The sequence below is a fragment of the Phocoena sinus genome, chromosome 13, assembly GCF_008692025.1.
Source record: "Phocoena sinus isolate mPhoSin1 chromosome 13, mPhoSin1.pri, whole genome shotgun sequence".
Lineage (NCBI taxonomy): Eukaryota > Metazoa > Chordata > Mammalia > Artiodactyla > Phocoenidae > Phocoena > Phocoena sinus.
This window is the reverse complement of record NC_045775.1, coordinates 22,797,798-22,811,731: the sequence shown is the minus strand read 5'-3', so window position 1 is coordinate 22,811,731 and position 13,934 is coordinate 22,797,798. Positions and strand designations below refer to the sequence as shown.

Below are 13,934 nucleotides of genomic sequence, written 5' to 3'. Positions count from 1 at the left end.
GAGTGAACTTGCAAATCAGAGGTCCTCTGGAATGGGGGTCACCATCTGGGGCTGCCTGAGGCTGAAAAGGTATGTTTTGTTTTTGTTTTTGTCTTTTCTTTTTTAATATTTATTTATTTATTTGGCCCCATCTGGTCTTAGTTGCGGCATGCAGGATCTTCCTTGTGGCACGCGGGCTTCTCTCTAGTTGTGGTGCGCGGGCTCAGTAGTTGCGACACAAGGGCTCTCTAGTTGTGGCACGTGGGCTCCAGAGCACATGGGCTCAGTAGTTGTGGCACGTGGGCTTAGTTGCCCCGTGACATGTGGGATCTTAGTTCCCTGACCAGGGATCAAGCCCGTGTCCCCTGCATTGGAAGGCGGATTCTTAACCACGGGACCACCCAGGGAAGTCCCAGAAAGGGTGGTGTTGAGTCTGGGGGTCGGCAGGGCTCCTGGGTCACCCCAGATCTCTGCCTGGCCCACACCTTCTGCCAAAGATCCCTCCTGGGAGAAGGATCCAGGGCCGAGGGGGAGGAGGGGCGAAGCCGCCATCTGCCCAGAAGTAAGGTAGGACCGAGGGTACAGGTGTCCAGGTGCCAGCTGACAAGGGCAGGGACTGCGGAAAAGCCACAAGATTGGGGGAAGCCCTCAGCTTCAGACAATACCACGTGAGCCCCTACTACGTGCCAGACGTGGTCCCCAAATTGGGCAATGTTGTTCCCAGCCGACAGCCGGAGGGTCAGAGAGCCCCTTAAGGACTTTGCCACTTTGTAGCCCCTTCTCACCTATGCCTCCAAGAGGCACCCTAGAAAGCCTTGTCCAAGCAGCCTGGCCCCTGCCCCCAGGGGACCTGGTTCTCAAGCAACAAGCTGGTGAGGCAGACAAGGGAGAAGCTACAGGCTCGTGTCCCCCGGCCCAAAGCCCCATCCCAGTGCTCTCAGGGTAGCTCTTAAGGGACACTGGATGCCAGTGTGCGCCACACCAGACTGCCCCAGCTACCCCGCGGCAGCCCAGCCAGGGAGAGGGGGAGATGCAGCCACCACAGAGGTTTCTGTGCCAGGCCTGCCTCTCGGGCCCAGCTGAGCATCTTAACCCTGAGGCCTCTTGGGCAGCAGCCTCCCCCTGGGCAACTGACCCACCTGCTGAGCTGATTACAGAGTAAGCTGCTGGGAAGCTACACAAGAGTCCACTCCCTCCTGCCCGTCAGCACAGCAGCCGCCTCTAGCCCCCCATCGCCTGCGGCCCAGGCTCAGGGTGCTCCGCCCAGGTCCGCTCCCCCAGCCTTCCATCCTCTCCACAAACTAGGTCATCAGGCTGGAGAGCCTCCCTGGGCCTCGGCCACCTGCCTCGCTGCCAGCCCGGGTTCGCTCTATTCCCCTGATGCTGAAACCTTCCGGGATGGGCCTGACTAAGGCATTGTGGGATGTGGTTTAATTTCTCACTCTGTCTGGAGAGGAATCCTCTATTCACTTAGAACCGCGCAGAGGCAGCAGGACACACGATGGGTCAGAAGCGCCAGCTTTGGAGCCGTTGAGGACCTGCGTGCAAATGCATCAAGGCTGCTTTCTGTGTCCTGAGGCCAGGGAGAAGGTCCAGCTTCAGTTCAACCCCTTCCTCTGTCAAATGGGGACAGCGCCGTCTCAGCTGGGTGTTCATGAAGCGACTTGCGCTGGTGGAGGGCGGCACAGAGCAGGGGCCACCGTCCGTGGCACCAGGGTGGCTTCTGCTTTCCCGTCTGTGAAATGAGAGGCTTGAGTCTGACAGCACCCAGGTCTCCTCTGGCCCTAATTCTGATCCCATGATCCAGCCCAGGAACCAGAGAGTCAAAAAACACATGGGGGTGTGCACGGCGAGTACATACCCAGTGATCTGGGGTCTTCTCCCAAGGCCCACTCTCCCGAACCAATCTTAAAAGAATGGGGGAGAAAAAAAACACCCATGAGAGATGGCAAGCAAGAGCTCCTGCTGTGAGGAACCCAGGCTAGCTCCAGGAGGGGGCAAGGGCCGAGGGAGCCATGGGTGGCCCTGTAAAGAGGCTCCTGGCCAGGGCTTCAAAGCCGCAGGAGATGCAGTCCCTTCCGCAAACTTGAGGGCAGGCTGACCGGCAGCCCAGGCCAGGCCAGCCTCAGTGTCCAGACACAGCTCTGAGCCCCATTTTCCAGAGGCACAGCCCATCCACTCCCCAGGAAGCCAGCCTCGACATAAAACTGCTCAGTCCAAAAGGGAGCCCCGTGCCCTGCTCTGTCTGCAGGAGAGCGGCTGCCGCAGTTGAGGATAAATCTCCTTCCAGCTCAGAGCAGACTGAGCTCAAGTCCTCCAAACAGCCTCCACTCCATGGGAGCTCGGTGATCCCCCCACCCTTGTCCCTCAGGGTCTCGAGGGATTGACCCCCTTTGCTGCTGATGGGAAATCACCACTGTTTTGTAACAGAGGTTCGGTCCCAAACTAAGCACAGGAAAGGAAGATGGGGCATTCCCGGCACTGGTTTTAGCGGGAATACAGCATCACTAAGACAGATGGCAATCCCTGCCTTCATGATGTGAAGACCAGCTACACATCATCCAACATGGATTTTTCTCTTCTCACGGGGAAATGCATAGACAGCAGAACCCCCTGGGGGGCTGACAGGGTCACAAGCCACAACGCAAGGACTGGAACGCAACATCCTGTGCTCTGGCCTCAGAGGATTCACTCAGTGGAATGACCCAGGCCGGGGTGGCTAGAAGACAGGCAGTAGGAGAGCCCATTTCAGTGCCTGCCCAGATCCAGGGGCCCCTATCCGAGGGGTCTGTGGAGGTCAGGGGACCCGAGGTCTACAGGAGGGGCAGAGCTTCAGGGTGGGCCTGGACCAGTCAAGACTCAGAGTTGCTCCCTGGAATTCGCATAGCCTCTCGGGTCAGGACCTACATGGAGGGGTTGTGTGTTTTGCAGCCAGTAGGCAAACACCCCAGGGCACCCAGCCTAGGGAGCCCCTCCGCTGCGTCTTCACCACGGAACCCACCACTGCCCAGGAGCACTAACAGGTTTGAGGGGCAGAGGTGGAGCTGGGAAATCCCTGTGGTTGCCCCTGGCTGTCTTGCTGGGCTTTGCTTTCACCTGGCACAATGCCTGACACAGAGTGGTGCCCCATAGCTTTTAAGTGAGTACACGGATGCATGGATGCATGGCTGGACGGGAGGATGGATGAAATGGAAATGGAGGCTCCCTCCCAGCCATTTGTTAGCCTCACAGAGGCAACGGAGAGAAATCCATGTCACAACCAGACAGCAAATGGGCAGATACTTATCCATGGCCAGGACCAAGCTTGCCACCATGGGAGCCACAGAGATTTCCAGATATGGCCCCTGCCTTGTAGTGCTCCAAGTTAAGAATAGAAATGAGGTTTAAATAAACGTGGAGCAAATCAGTGGGCGGGAGGTAGTCAGGCAGTGCACAGGCTGGATGCCTGTGGACAGTGCTGAGAAGGCACTTCCCTTCCCCACTCCCCTGAGGAGGCCAGGGAAGACCTGAGAGCGGGGGCAGATGTGGAGCTGGGGCTTGAAAAACGTAGGGACTGATCGGCGGGCCAAGGGGGAAAGGCTCATGTTGGGGCTGCACAGAGGTGCCATCCAGGGCTCAGCACAGGCATTGGGAAAGGTGGGTCAGAGCCTGTAGAGCAGCACAGGAGGAAGTGTGGAGTGGTGGGCTGGGACACGCTGAATGTCTGGCCAGGGAGACTCATCTTTAAGCTGCTGGCACCAGGAAGTCCATAAAGGTGAGATGCATGGAAGAGGTGTATTCAGGGGGTAGATGAAAACACGAGATTAGGATGGAGAGCCCAGGGCTGCAAGGAGACCGGGTGGGAGCTATGGGGGGAGGTCAAAAGGGAGCCAGTAAGTGCAAACTGAGAGGAAAGGCAGGGGCAAGACGGGGGTGGTAGCTTTTGTATTTTCTCTTACTGTTCAAGAAAGATCTAACGGGATGTGGCAATCTGTTGGGAACAGGAGGCAATAGGAGCAAAAGTCAAAGATGATGCTGAAATTGGAAGATCAAAGGGAACACCTGCACCTTGGTGGAAATCGGGAGGTTGGAGGAGGGAGGCAGTTTGGGGAAACATGAGGTGCTCTGTCCGTGATGCCATGACGGTGACACATCCTCCCTCGCTGCCTCTGATGCTGGATCTGCATCAGCCATGAGGACCCTGAGGGTGCTCAACAGGAAGATGGAAGCACAGAGCCTGACTCTGGGGAGACCTCAGGGTAAGAGCAGGGGACACGGAAGTCACCCATCCCCCATGATCTTGGAAGCCACCGCACAGATAAGATCCCAGGGGAGGACAAGGAGGTGGGGGGCAAAGGGCTCTGGAACAAATTTAAGAAATGATGAAAGAAGGTGCACAGGAGGCTGCCTGGAAGGTCGAGAAGCAGGTTTAAAGTCAGGAAGGTGAGGAAGAAGAGTCCAAGGGCCTCAACAGCTCAGGTGGTGCAAAAAAGTCAAGAGCAGTGGGATGGGAGGGAGGGTCACTTACCTGGGGCCAGAGAGTCATGAGAGCCACCAAGAACTCTCAGAGGGGAGGGAGAGGAGGGTGTCTGAGCAGGAAAGGAGGAGGGAGGTCAACTGCAAAATCAGGTAGAGAACTCAAACCCAGGAGCAGGTCCGCAGTGGGTTCCCACACTGCACCAGGGGTGGGAAAGATGTGGACACACCTACAGTCAGAAGGGAAGACAGCATGGGAGACAGAGGGAGAGAAGAAGCTTGAGAGAAATAGGTACAGCAGACCCCAGATAAAGCGCACGCTCTCGCCCCCCTCTCTCTCTCTCACATACACACACAGTCACTCCAGCAGTCTGGCCTGACCACAGGGACGTTTTTGGCCATGTGGAGAGCACCCTCTGTCCCACTTACCAGCCGTAAGTCCAGATTCATTACAACACAGAGATCCTCTACCCGCTGATTCCCGGCCTTTTGGGGGTATGAAGACCCCTTTCTACGTCCAAAAGTTTTGTGGACTCCCCCCCATATACACAGACACGATAATATTTGTATTTTTAGTGTCCATTAATTAAGAAAATATCGATACGTCGTCACAAAGAGCTACCATGAATTCAAGAGAGCTTTAAAATAATTTGTATTTTATTCAACACTGCAGCAACCACACACATCAGCACACTGTAGAAGACAGAGGCCGAGACATTGTTAATTAAGCCCATACACCCCTCCTGCTGGAGTCAAGGGTCAGAGCTGTGACCACCCCAGGTCTGAGGTTCACCGTGGAGGACCTTGCCCCTCACACGCCCAGCCCCTAGAGTTCTGCCCTGGCATGGAGGCTTAGCCATAGGGAGCCCAAACGGATCTTGGCGGGTAGAGGAGAGAGGACTGCAAGGTACTTTTGACTTAGCGCTGCTTACCGTGTGGTGGCAGGCCTCAGGCCCATGAGGATGTCCTGGCCTGGAGGCAAGAGGCTGGGAAGGGAGCCAGGCGGGCAGGAGGAGGTCCCGGCGGGCACCCTGTCCTTTGGGATGGACGGGATCACAATGCCCCCCAGGGACTCGTGCATCTTCTTGTCACTGCGGTGCAGGTACTGCTGGGACACCTGCGCCTGGGAGCGGAGGTGGAGGAGGGGTGTGGTCCATGAAACATTCCACTCTGGATGCTCACCTCGCAGGCACCTCACACAGAGCAGTCCCTTCTAACAGCAGCCACCTGGGCAGAAGTGCTGGCAACTATCCTCTGTTTCTCTTTCCAGCCACACAACCCTGGGACCCCCAGGTTCATTGTTTCCTTACCATTTTAGGCAAGAAGGGAACCCCCTCATTCCTACTCCAACCCCTTTTGTTATTATTATTATTTGTTTTTCTGTTCTCATTTCAGAAAATCCTAGAACGTCAGGGCTGAAAGGGATCCTCAAAAACATCTGGTCCAATTCCCTCTTTTTAGTGCAAACTGGGGCCCAGGGAGGGGAGTGACTTGCCCAAGGTCACACAACCAATGAGGGGCAGAGTGAAAACCAGAACCTAGATCCCCGGAGTCCCAGCCCAGCATTCTTTCCCCTCTGCCACATTTCCTTACCAAAAATGGGGAGGGCCAGAAGCATGAGGAATTCTGGAACATTTAGATCAGAGATGGCTTGGGAACCACCAAGTGTAAGACAGGTGGTCACACAGCCTCTACTCAGGAGGACTGGGCTCGGTACCTCTGGGGCAACTCCCAAGCCAGAGAAGACACCTCCAGAGAAGCTCAGGGCTTGGGAACAGGGGTTGGTAAAGGATAGAAAGAAAAACAGAAGGGCAGGGAAGCAAGACTCAGAGCAGTCCAACCGCCTTACCTCCTGGGCACTGGGTCTCAGTTCCTGGGGTCCCTGATGGCTCCTGGGTGGGTCCAGGCCTTTGTCCTTGGTTCCGCTGGCCTCCGGGGTGGTGGGGAGGCTCTGGATGGGAGGCATCGGCCTGGGCACCCTCAGCAGCCTCTGAGAGGCAGCCCGGGGGATGGCGGTCCTCAGGGGAACTCCTTTGGGGGCTCCCCCAGGATCCAGAGAGGCTGTATGGGGTGGGCACGGGGAGTAGGTTAGTCCCAGGAGTGCGGGGAATGGGGTTAATTGAGATGCTGGCAACAGGGCTTTATGTCCTGGGGCAACTGAGACGGAGAGATGAGGGCGCAGATCCGCCCCCCCAGCTCTACCCGCACCACTAGACTCTGCTGAGTGTCCTTTCCCACACCTGTAAAATTTGGTGGAAAGTGTCAATCAAAGTTACCTATTTACAATTCGGAGGCAGGTTGGGTAGAAAGGGAAACAAAATCAGTACTGAGTTAGGAGTGAGGACAGCAGGTTCTAGTCCTTGCGTCCATCTGAAAATCACTGGGTGGCATTAAGCACAGCCGGTGGGAGTGGGAAGAAGAATATAGTCAGGTTTGTGTTCAAAAAGAATTCCTCTGCAGTGAAGACTAGAAGACTAGAATTCCTCTGCAGCGAGGGTGAGAATGGGGAGGCAGGTTGGGAGCTACTGCAGAGGCCTCGGTGGGAGACGGCGTTCCAGGGAAGAGGTGGAGGGTGTAGAGAGAGGGTGCTTGGCGGGTGCCCCCTGACTAGCCCAGCTGCCAGCTGGACACCTGCTGGTCCTCACAGCCCAGGTGGCAGGTGGACAGGCCCAGGGCTCACCTCGGGGAGATGCTGCCAAGTCCTCCAAGAGTCTCCTTGTCTTGAGCTTGTCCTTAATCTGAGTGGTGTCCCAGGCCACACGGTTGGCCTCCAACTCCAGCGAAGGAAGTGGCACCAGGGGCTGGGGGCCCAGCGACAGGGCCCCGAGCTTCCTGGGATGGCCATTCCTGTCCTGCCAGCCCTTCAGGGAAGTATCCAGCTTGAGGCTGTCAGGGTCCCCACATCCACTCAAGAGCTGCGACGGCTTCTCTAACAGGACGCTTAGCACTGGCCAGAGGGAGGCTGAGGGAAGCAGAGACCAGAGCTGCGGTGCTAGAGGAGCCCAGGTCCTGAAGCCAGGGACCACAGCCCTGCCTTCCCGGGGTTCCTAGAAGAGCCCCACTTCCCTGTTCCTGCGGGTCCCCTCCGTACAACTCCATCCCCTGAGGCACAGGATTGAAAGGACCCACCTAAAACCAAAGGGCATTTTCAGTAGGGACCAAAGTAAAAATAATACCTGCCGGTAGCTTGAGGACACAGCTGGGCATCTAAACACACCCATCTCCTCCCTCCAGGACGAGGCCCAAGCCCTGCTCCATGGTCACCGGCCCTGACTGGGCAGCTGTCAGGTGGAATCCCCCATCTCTGCCCAAAGGCCCCAGAGAGGCTGCCCTGGGCACTCGAAGGCCATTTGATGTGACCAAGTCACTAGGCCCAGTCCCCCAGTCTCACCTTTTCCAAAAGTCTTTGGGCTGGAGTCACTGCTTCCCCCCAGGAGTGTACGGGGCCCAGCACTGGTCCAAGGGATGCTCCCACAGTACACGGCCACCGGAGCCAGAACCTTGCCGGGGGACAGAATCACAGGGAGAGCGGCATCTTAGAGTCCACTGAGGCCAGGACTGAGGACAGACTGCCCCGGGCTCTCTGCAGCCCGTCCCCCAAAGCAGAGCCTGGCCCTCAGGTGGGGGCTTGCCATCCCAATTCCAGCCAGCCAGGGCACCATGATCCCCACCAGAGCCCAGTCTTCCCTGCCCTCTCGGCCTGACTTCTACCCCCAGCTTGGCTCCAAACCCCTCCCCCACTTACACCTTCTCAGCCTCCTTCACGGGCTCCCCAGGTGCTCTGCCCTGAGCACCATGGCCTGTTTCCTGAACTGCTCAGGCATTCCCGACTCTCCACACCCCTCCCAAGGGGTCGCCAGGCCCCTGCTCCAAGCCCTCCAGGGAGAAGTGGCCCTCCACCTCACAAGCACCCATTATCTCCAGGGCAGGACCTCTGATCCCCTCACTCTGCAGAGGAGACTGAGGCCCACACAGCTGGCTCCCAGTGGCAGCGCCAGGCCTGGGACCCAGTCTCCCGCCACGGAGCTGGCCACACTGTTCCCACTCTCCTGCCCTGTCAGCTGAGGAAACGGGGCCAGCCGGTGCTCCTGGAGGCCCCACTCCAGTATCCTCTGCCCATCTCCATCTTCCCACCACAGAAGACCACGCTCAGCCCCTCGGCCAGCCCACCAGCTCGAGAGTGGAGGCAAAGCTCAGGCTGAGGAGGCCATAGTCTCAGGCCAGGGAGCCCCCTGACGGACGGCTGAGCAGGGAGGGCCCACAGACAGCCTGGCCCGGATGGAAAAGCCCGGCAGCCCAGCTACATCCCCCCAGGCGGAGCCCCTGGGAGTACCCAAGGAAGATCCCCACCCCCTCATGACTTCCCTAGGTGCCCCTTACCTGGGGGACAGCGTCACGGGTGCCCGTGCCCTGGGTGGAGAAGGCACCTGGGAGGTGGTCTGCAGGGAGCAGCTACTTTCTGGGCGTGAGTACGATCCTCAGGTATCCAGAGGGCCCCAACCTGTAACATCCAGGGACCTATGATGGGGAGAGGCAGAAAGAAGTCAGTCACAAACACTTTTTATACCACTTCGCGGGAAGCCCGCCCGGAGCTAAAGCATTCTTACAGTGAAGAAATCTGCCACTAAACCAAGGACGCTTCTTTTATAACATTTGGACTCTCTTGGATGCTTCAAAATTACCAAGTCCCCGGGCTGCATGACTGTAGGCCGAGCTCATTGTGAAGAGTGTCCGTGAAACCCATGAAGCCGCCTTTGCTCTGGACAACTCAGGGTCTTGGGGAAGGTGGAGTTTATCAAGGGGGAGTCTGACACTTTGTTTCCCCATCAGTTGCCTACTTTCCTCATCACTCTGCCAGCTGCCCTGGAAGCTCACGCGGAGTGTCAAGCTTTGTGACCCCTCTTATCACGCAGGGTACGCGGCAGGGCCTCCCCGGAGGCCAGCTCTCCAGTTTTCTTTCAGGTGCACCAGTCCTCCATCATGTACCAAGCTCCTGGCCCTTGTTCTCACTTTGCTGACCAAGCCAACCTCAGAGCCTCTCAGCCATTTCAGTGTCCTGTGCCGACCGCTTGAGCACGCCAAGCCCTTCCCAGCCTCCCTTAACCCTCTGGGGTCAGTCATCTGCTCCCGCCCTTGACCTGAGTTCATTCTTTTTCCATGTGATAAGGGTCTCCCCGCAGATGCTGTGACTTCACACAATTTTCTAAGTTCTCTGCTGAGATAACAGTGACCCATTTTCACCCTGACAGGCAGGGAGGTGAACGGCCAGAGCTGATCAGTGATAAAATCAAGGGCAAAGGCCACATCTCCAAATCTCCCAATTTCTTACTCGAGAGTAGGGTCCCTCGAGATATCATCTGGGGACAGGGCAGGATGCAGTGCAACTTCCTTTTGCTGAGCAACAAATCCCAACCCAGGGACTGAGAAAACCTGCCTTCCATCTGGAAGCCAGCCCGCCGCGTCCCCACCCAGGCCCCAGAAGGCCGAGCGGCTCCTAGCAACCCTCCTGGACAAACAGTGGCTCCAGCCCAGCCCAGCCTTTGCCTGGTCTCTATGATTACAGCCTCCAAGCCACTCGGGTTCTCTGTCTGAGGAGAATTTTCCTCACGATCAGAGGAGAAGGCAACCCCCTGTCTGCTGACAGCTGGGATAGGGCTTTGGCCACATGGTAGCGACAAGCTGTCAGGAATAGCAGAGGGACACGGCACTTCTCTCGAGCAACGTGGAGGGAGATTCTGCTCCACGGCTCCCAACACCCCACTCCGCGCCCCCACTGAGCGAGAGACCCAAGACACTGGCAAGGTGGCTGCTTTGGCAAAGCCCAGAAGGAACATTCCTGGGGGGACAGACCTTCCACGGCTGAATTAAAGCAAACGAGCTGGAGGTCCAGGCTTTGGGGGCAGTTGAGGGTTGCAGGCCACACAGACACCTGCTACCCATTCCTAACCAGAGCGCAGACTTTCTGTGTGAATTCCATGTGGAAAAGCGATATCGAGCTACAGCCCTTGTTCTCAACCTCAGCCGCAGATCAGAGTCTCCTGGAACTGATTAAAATGACAGATTCCAAGGCCTCACCCCAGGCCCCAAGTGAGGTAGAGTTTTCTAGGGAGCAGCCACAGGGATCTGTTTGGGGTTTTTTGTTTTGTGTTTTTCTTAACTTCTGAGGGACTCTGATGTTCAGACAGGATTGAGAACCACTGGGCTATAGTTCAGATTCCCTTATATTAAGAGGACCAGCCCTGTTTCTGACCTTAGGCGGCAAAGTGGATATGGCTACTCAGTCTGCCCAGAGCGTCACATCTAGGAGGCTAAAGAGAAGATCTGAAGCTGCCTTAGAGCACAGATACGCGAGGTCCAGCGGCACCTTCTGAGCAAGGCTGTCCTCCACCCGACTCGCCACAAACTCCCTGGCAGACACCTGGGCCCACTCCATAGCTTGCCCAGGCAACCCAGTAGGCAGAGCCCGTTTTAGGCCTGCCCACCACTTGCATCCACACCTTTGAGCCCTCAGGGTCTACATGCAGGGCCTCCTCAGTGCCTGCCCACGTGGAGGTGCCCACACCTGTGGACAGACAACCATGTCTTATGTGAGAGCAGTGGGTGCCACCTCCCCAGGACCTGGTGGCAACTTAAAGATCTATGTCCAAACTATAAAAACCAGGATCAGAAATTCCATTCCAAATGTGGACAAAGCTTTCGGGTTTGGCATGGACAGTACTTAGTGCTGACCCCTGAGGCACAATTCACTGAACCCCCATTTGACCTGGCACTGTCCTGGGCACCAAGGAGTGTGTCCCCTGTTGGAAGAGCCAACCCCTGACCTAAAGGGCTAATAGCCAGGGGGTTCTGGGGACCAGGGTTCCGTCCTCACCCCTGAAGTTCTGGATCGCCCAAGATGGCTGGCTCCTCCACCCTCGGCCTCGGTGTCCGCACTCAGGGAGAGGGGTGGCCCGAGGTAACTGACGTTGTCTACTCCTTCCACTAAAGCAATGGCTAAAGAGGTGCCATGGTGACCAACACCACAGGAATGAAGAAAGGCGACAGAAGGGACTCAGGTTTCAGGTGGAAAGGAAACAAACATGGAGTCTCCCAGGAAAGAATGTCGGCCCCAAAGACAAAATCCCAACCGCCCTGTGCCTTGCACAGCCCACAGGGAGCCAGTGCCCCACTCCGGGTCCACCTTGCTCCCAAGGGAGCTGGGCAGAGTCTGGTCCTCACATGAACAGCCCTCGGCAGGAGGGCCAGCATCTGAGTAGGGAGGAGAGACCAGAGCAGGGGGACTGGGGAGGGGGTCAGCTCCCAATCCTGGAATGTGGGTTCCATTAAGTCAGAGAGCTCATCTGCTCGGATGTGTTTGGTGGGAACAATAGTGCCGTGTCCAGGCGAGGAGAGAGAGAGAGGAAGGCAAAACGGCCGAGTTACCACACTTAGTGTTTGAACCCAAAATATGTGCCCCCCTTAAATACTCTCTGAAGAGGGGCCCCGGGTGTAGGCAGCCCTCCCACCCCACAGCCTTGCCCCAGCCTGCCCCTGAACGCCCACCTCGGGACACCTGGAACTCTGCTTTGAGGTTGACACAGCTAGGTTGGAACCCTGCCCTGCCCCTCTTTTTTTTTTTTCTTTTAATATTTATTTATTTATCTGGTGGTACTGGGTCTTAGTTGCGGCAGGTGGGCTCCTTAGTTGTGGCATGTGAACTCTTAGTTGCGGCATGCAGGTGGGATCTAGTTCCCTGCATTGGGAGCACGGAGTCTTAATGACTGCACCACCAGGGAAGTCCCCTGCCCTGCCCCTCTTGAATTAACTTGGGAAGTTTATTTAATTCCTCTGAGCTTTGGTTTCTTAATCTGAAAAAGCGTCCTAACAAAGGGCTTTGTTAGGATTAAATGAAGTCATGTACAAAAATAATTCAGTACCATTGCTGGTAGATAATCAATCACGAATGTCAGGTCTGAGTTCTTCCCCCTCCTCCCCCACCCTACATGAACACACACGCGCACACATTCGCACACATTCACACCCATGTACAAACGTGCAAACCCACACTACCTTTAAAGTTACAGGGGCCAGTCCTCCAGTCCTACAATACAGACCCAGGTGACGCAGGCGCCCCTCACGAGGAGGAGACAGATGTGTCTATAGAGTTAAGAGGCTCAGGCTAGATGGGTCTCCAGCTGTCCTCATGGCAATTCTATGCCATGCAGGGAATGCTCGCTGCAATGCCCAGAGAACACAGTCTGTGTTCTGCAGTGCTGTCTCACTAGGTACCTGGAGACCCTCCGTGGAAAAGCTGCATCCTCGCAGGGCCGGGAAAGAAAAAGGATCAAGATGGGCAAGGAAGGGCTTCCCTGGTGGCGCAGTGGTTGAGAGTCCGCCTGCCGATGCAGGGGACACGGGTTCGTGCCCCAGTCCAGGAAGATCCCACATGCCGCAGAGCGGCTGGGCCCATAAGCCATGGCCGCTGAGCCTGTGTGTCCGGAGCCTGTGCTCCGCGGCGGGAGAGACCACAACAGTGAGAGGCCCGCGTACCACAAAAAAAAAAAAAGATGGGCAAGGAAGGGGGAAAGGCATGCTCTGAGCAAAGGCACAGAGGATCGAACGGGCCTGCGAGTTTAGGATTTGGCAGGAGGGCCCAAGTCTAGGCAGGCGGACCAGGGCCGGTACCTGCAGTGCTCTGTCAGGTCTGGGCTTGTTCTGCAGGCGAGGGGATCTCTAACGATTTTGAGCAGAGGAATGACATCATCTGACCTGCGTTTTCGTGCAGACCCCTCAAGAGGAACCCGGGACAGACTTTCCTAGAGAAGGAAGTTTTTGACAAAATTTTAGGACCGAAACAGAGACGCAAGCCCAGCCTCTGGACTAAGCACAGAAAATATATGTGAATTAACCAAGATTTGCCACTAGTTATTGCCAGAGTTTAGACTGGGCAGAACACCCCTTCCTGTACCCCAGGTGTCTCCTTGAAAATAGTCACCCATCCACACCTCCATTCCTCACACACACCTGTTCCCCTCCCCACGCAGGAGGTAGCCCACCCCATAGACCTCCAGGGAAAACTCTGGGTGTTCTCAGGTGAATCTATTGGATTTGACCTCCTGGGTTCAGTCTATCACTGAAAGTCTGAGATCCACTCACTCATTCAGTCATATGTGAGGAACTAAGATACAAAGGTAAATGAGACTAAATTCTGACACCTGAGAGCTGTGTGACCACAGACATGTTACCAAACTTCTCTGAGCCCCAGTTTCTTTAATTGCAAAAATGGAGATATTGCCTACCCTACTTCAATAATATATTCAATAAAATACAAAAATCACTCAGTACTGAGTCTGGCCCCTAGCAAGCAATCAATACCCCATGGCGTTAGTGTTACTGCAATGAATGAAGCTCACAGCAGCTGCAGGTGGAGAACATGTTTGGGTGGACAGGGCAGGAGGTTGTGAAACGAATCCTGGAGAGAGACAAGAAGAGTGTGATATACACTAACAAACATAAGGCAG

The 13,934-nt window shown here is 56.1% G+C and overlaps 1 protein-coding gene across 1 annotated transcript in view; it reads right to left on the bottom strand.

The window, feature by feature from the left end:
- The window catches only part of TOGARAM2 (TOG array regulator of axonemal microtubules 2), a 51,068-nt gene extending 38,338 nt beyond the window's left edge, over positions 1-12,730 (bottom strand). Inside the window, 9 exon segments of the mRNA XM_032652234.1 lie at positions 1,841-1,886; positions 5,367-5,557; positions 6,284-6,495; positions 7,115-7,396; positions 7,826-7,934; positions 8,382-8,607; positions 8,862-8,952; positions 10,799-10,996; positions 12,703-12,730. Of these exon segments, the coding sequence (XP_032508125.1) occupies positions 1,841-1,886; positions 5,367-5,557; positions 6,284-6,495; positions 7,115-7,396; positions 7,826-7,934; positions 8,382-8,607; positions 8,862-8,952; positions 10,799-10,996; positions 12,703-12,730 (1,383 nt within the window).
- Positions 12,731-13,934: the final 1,204 nt, after the last annotated feature.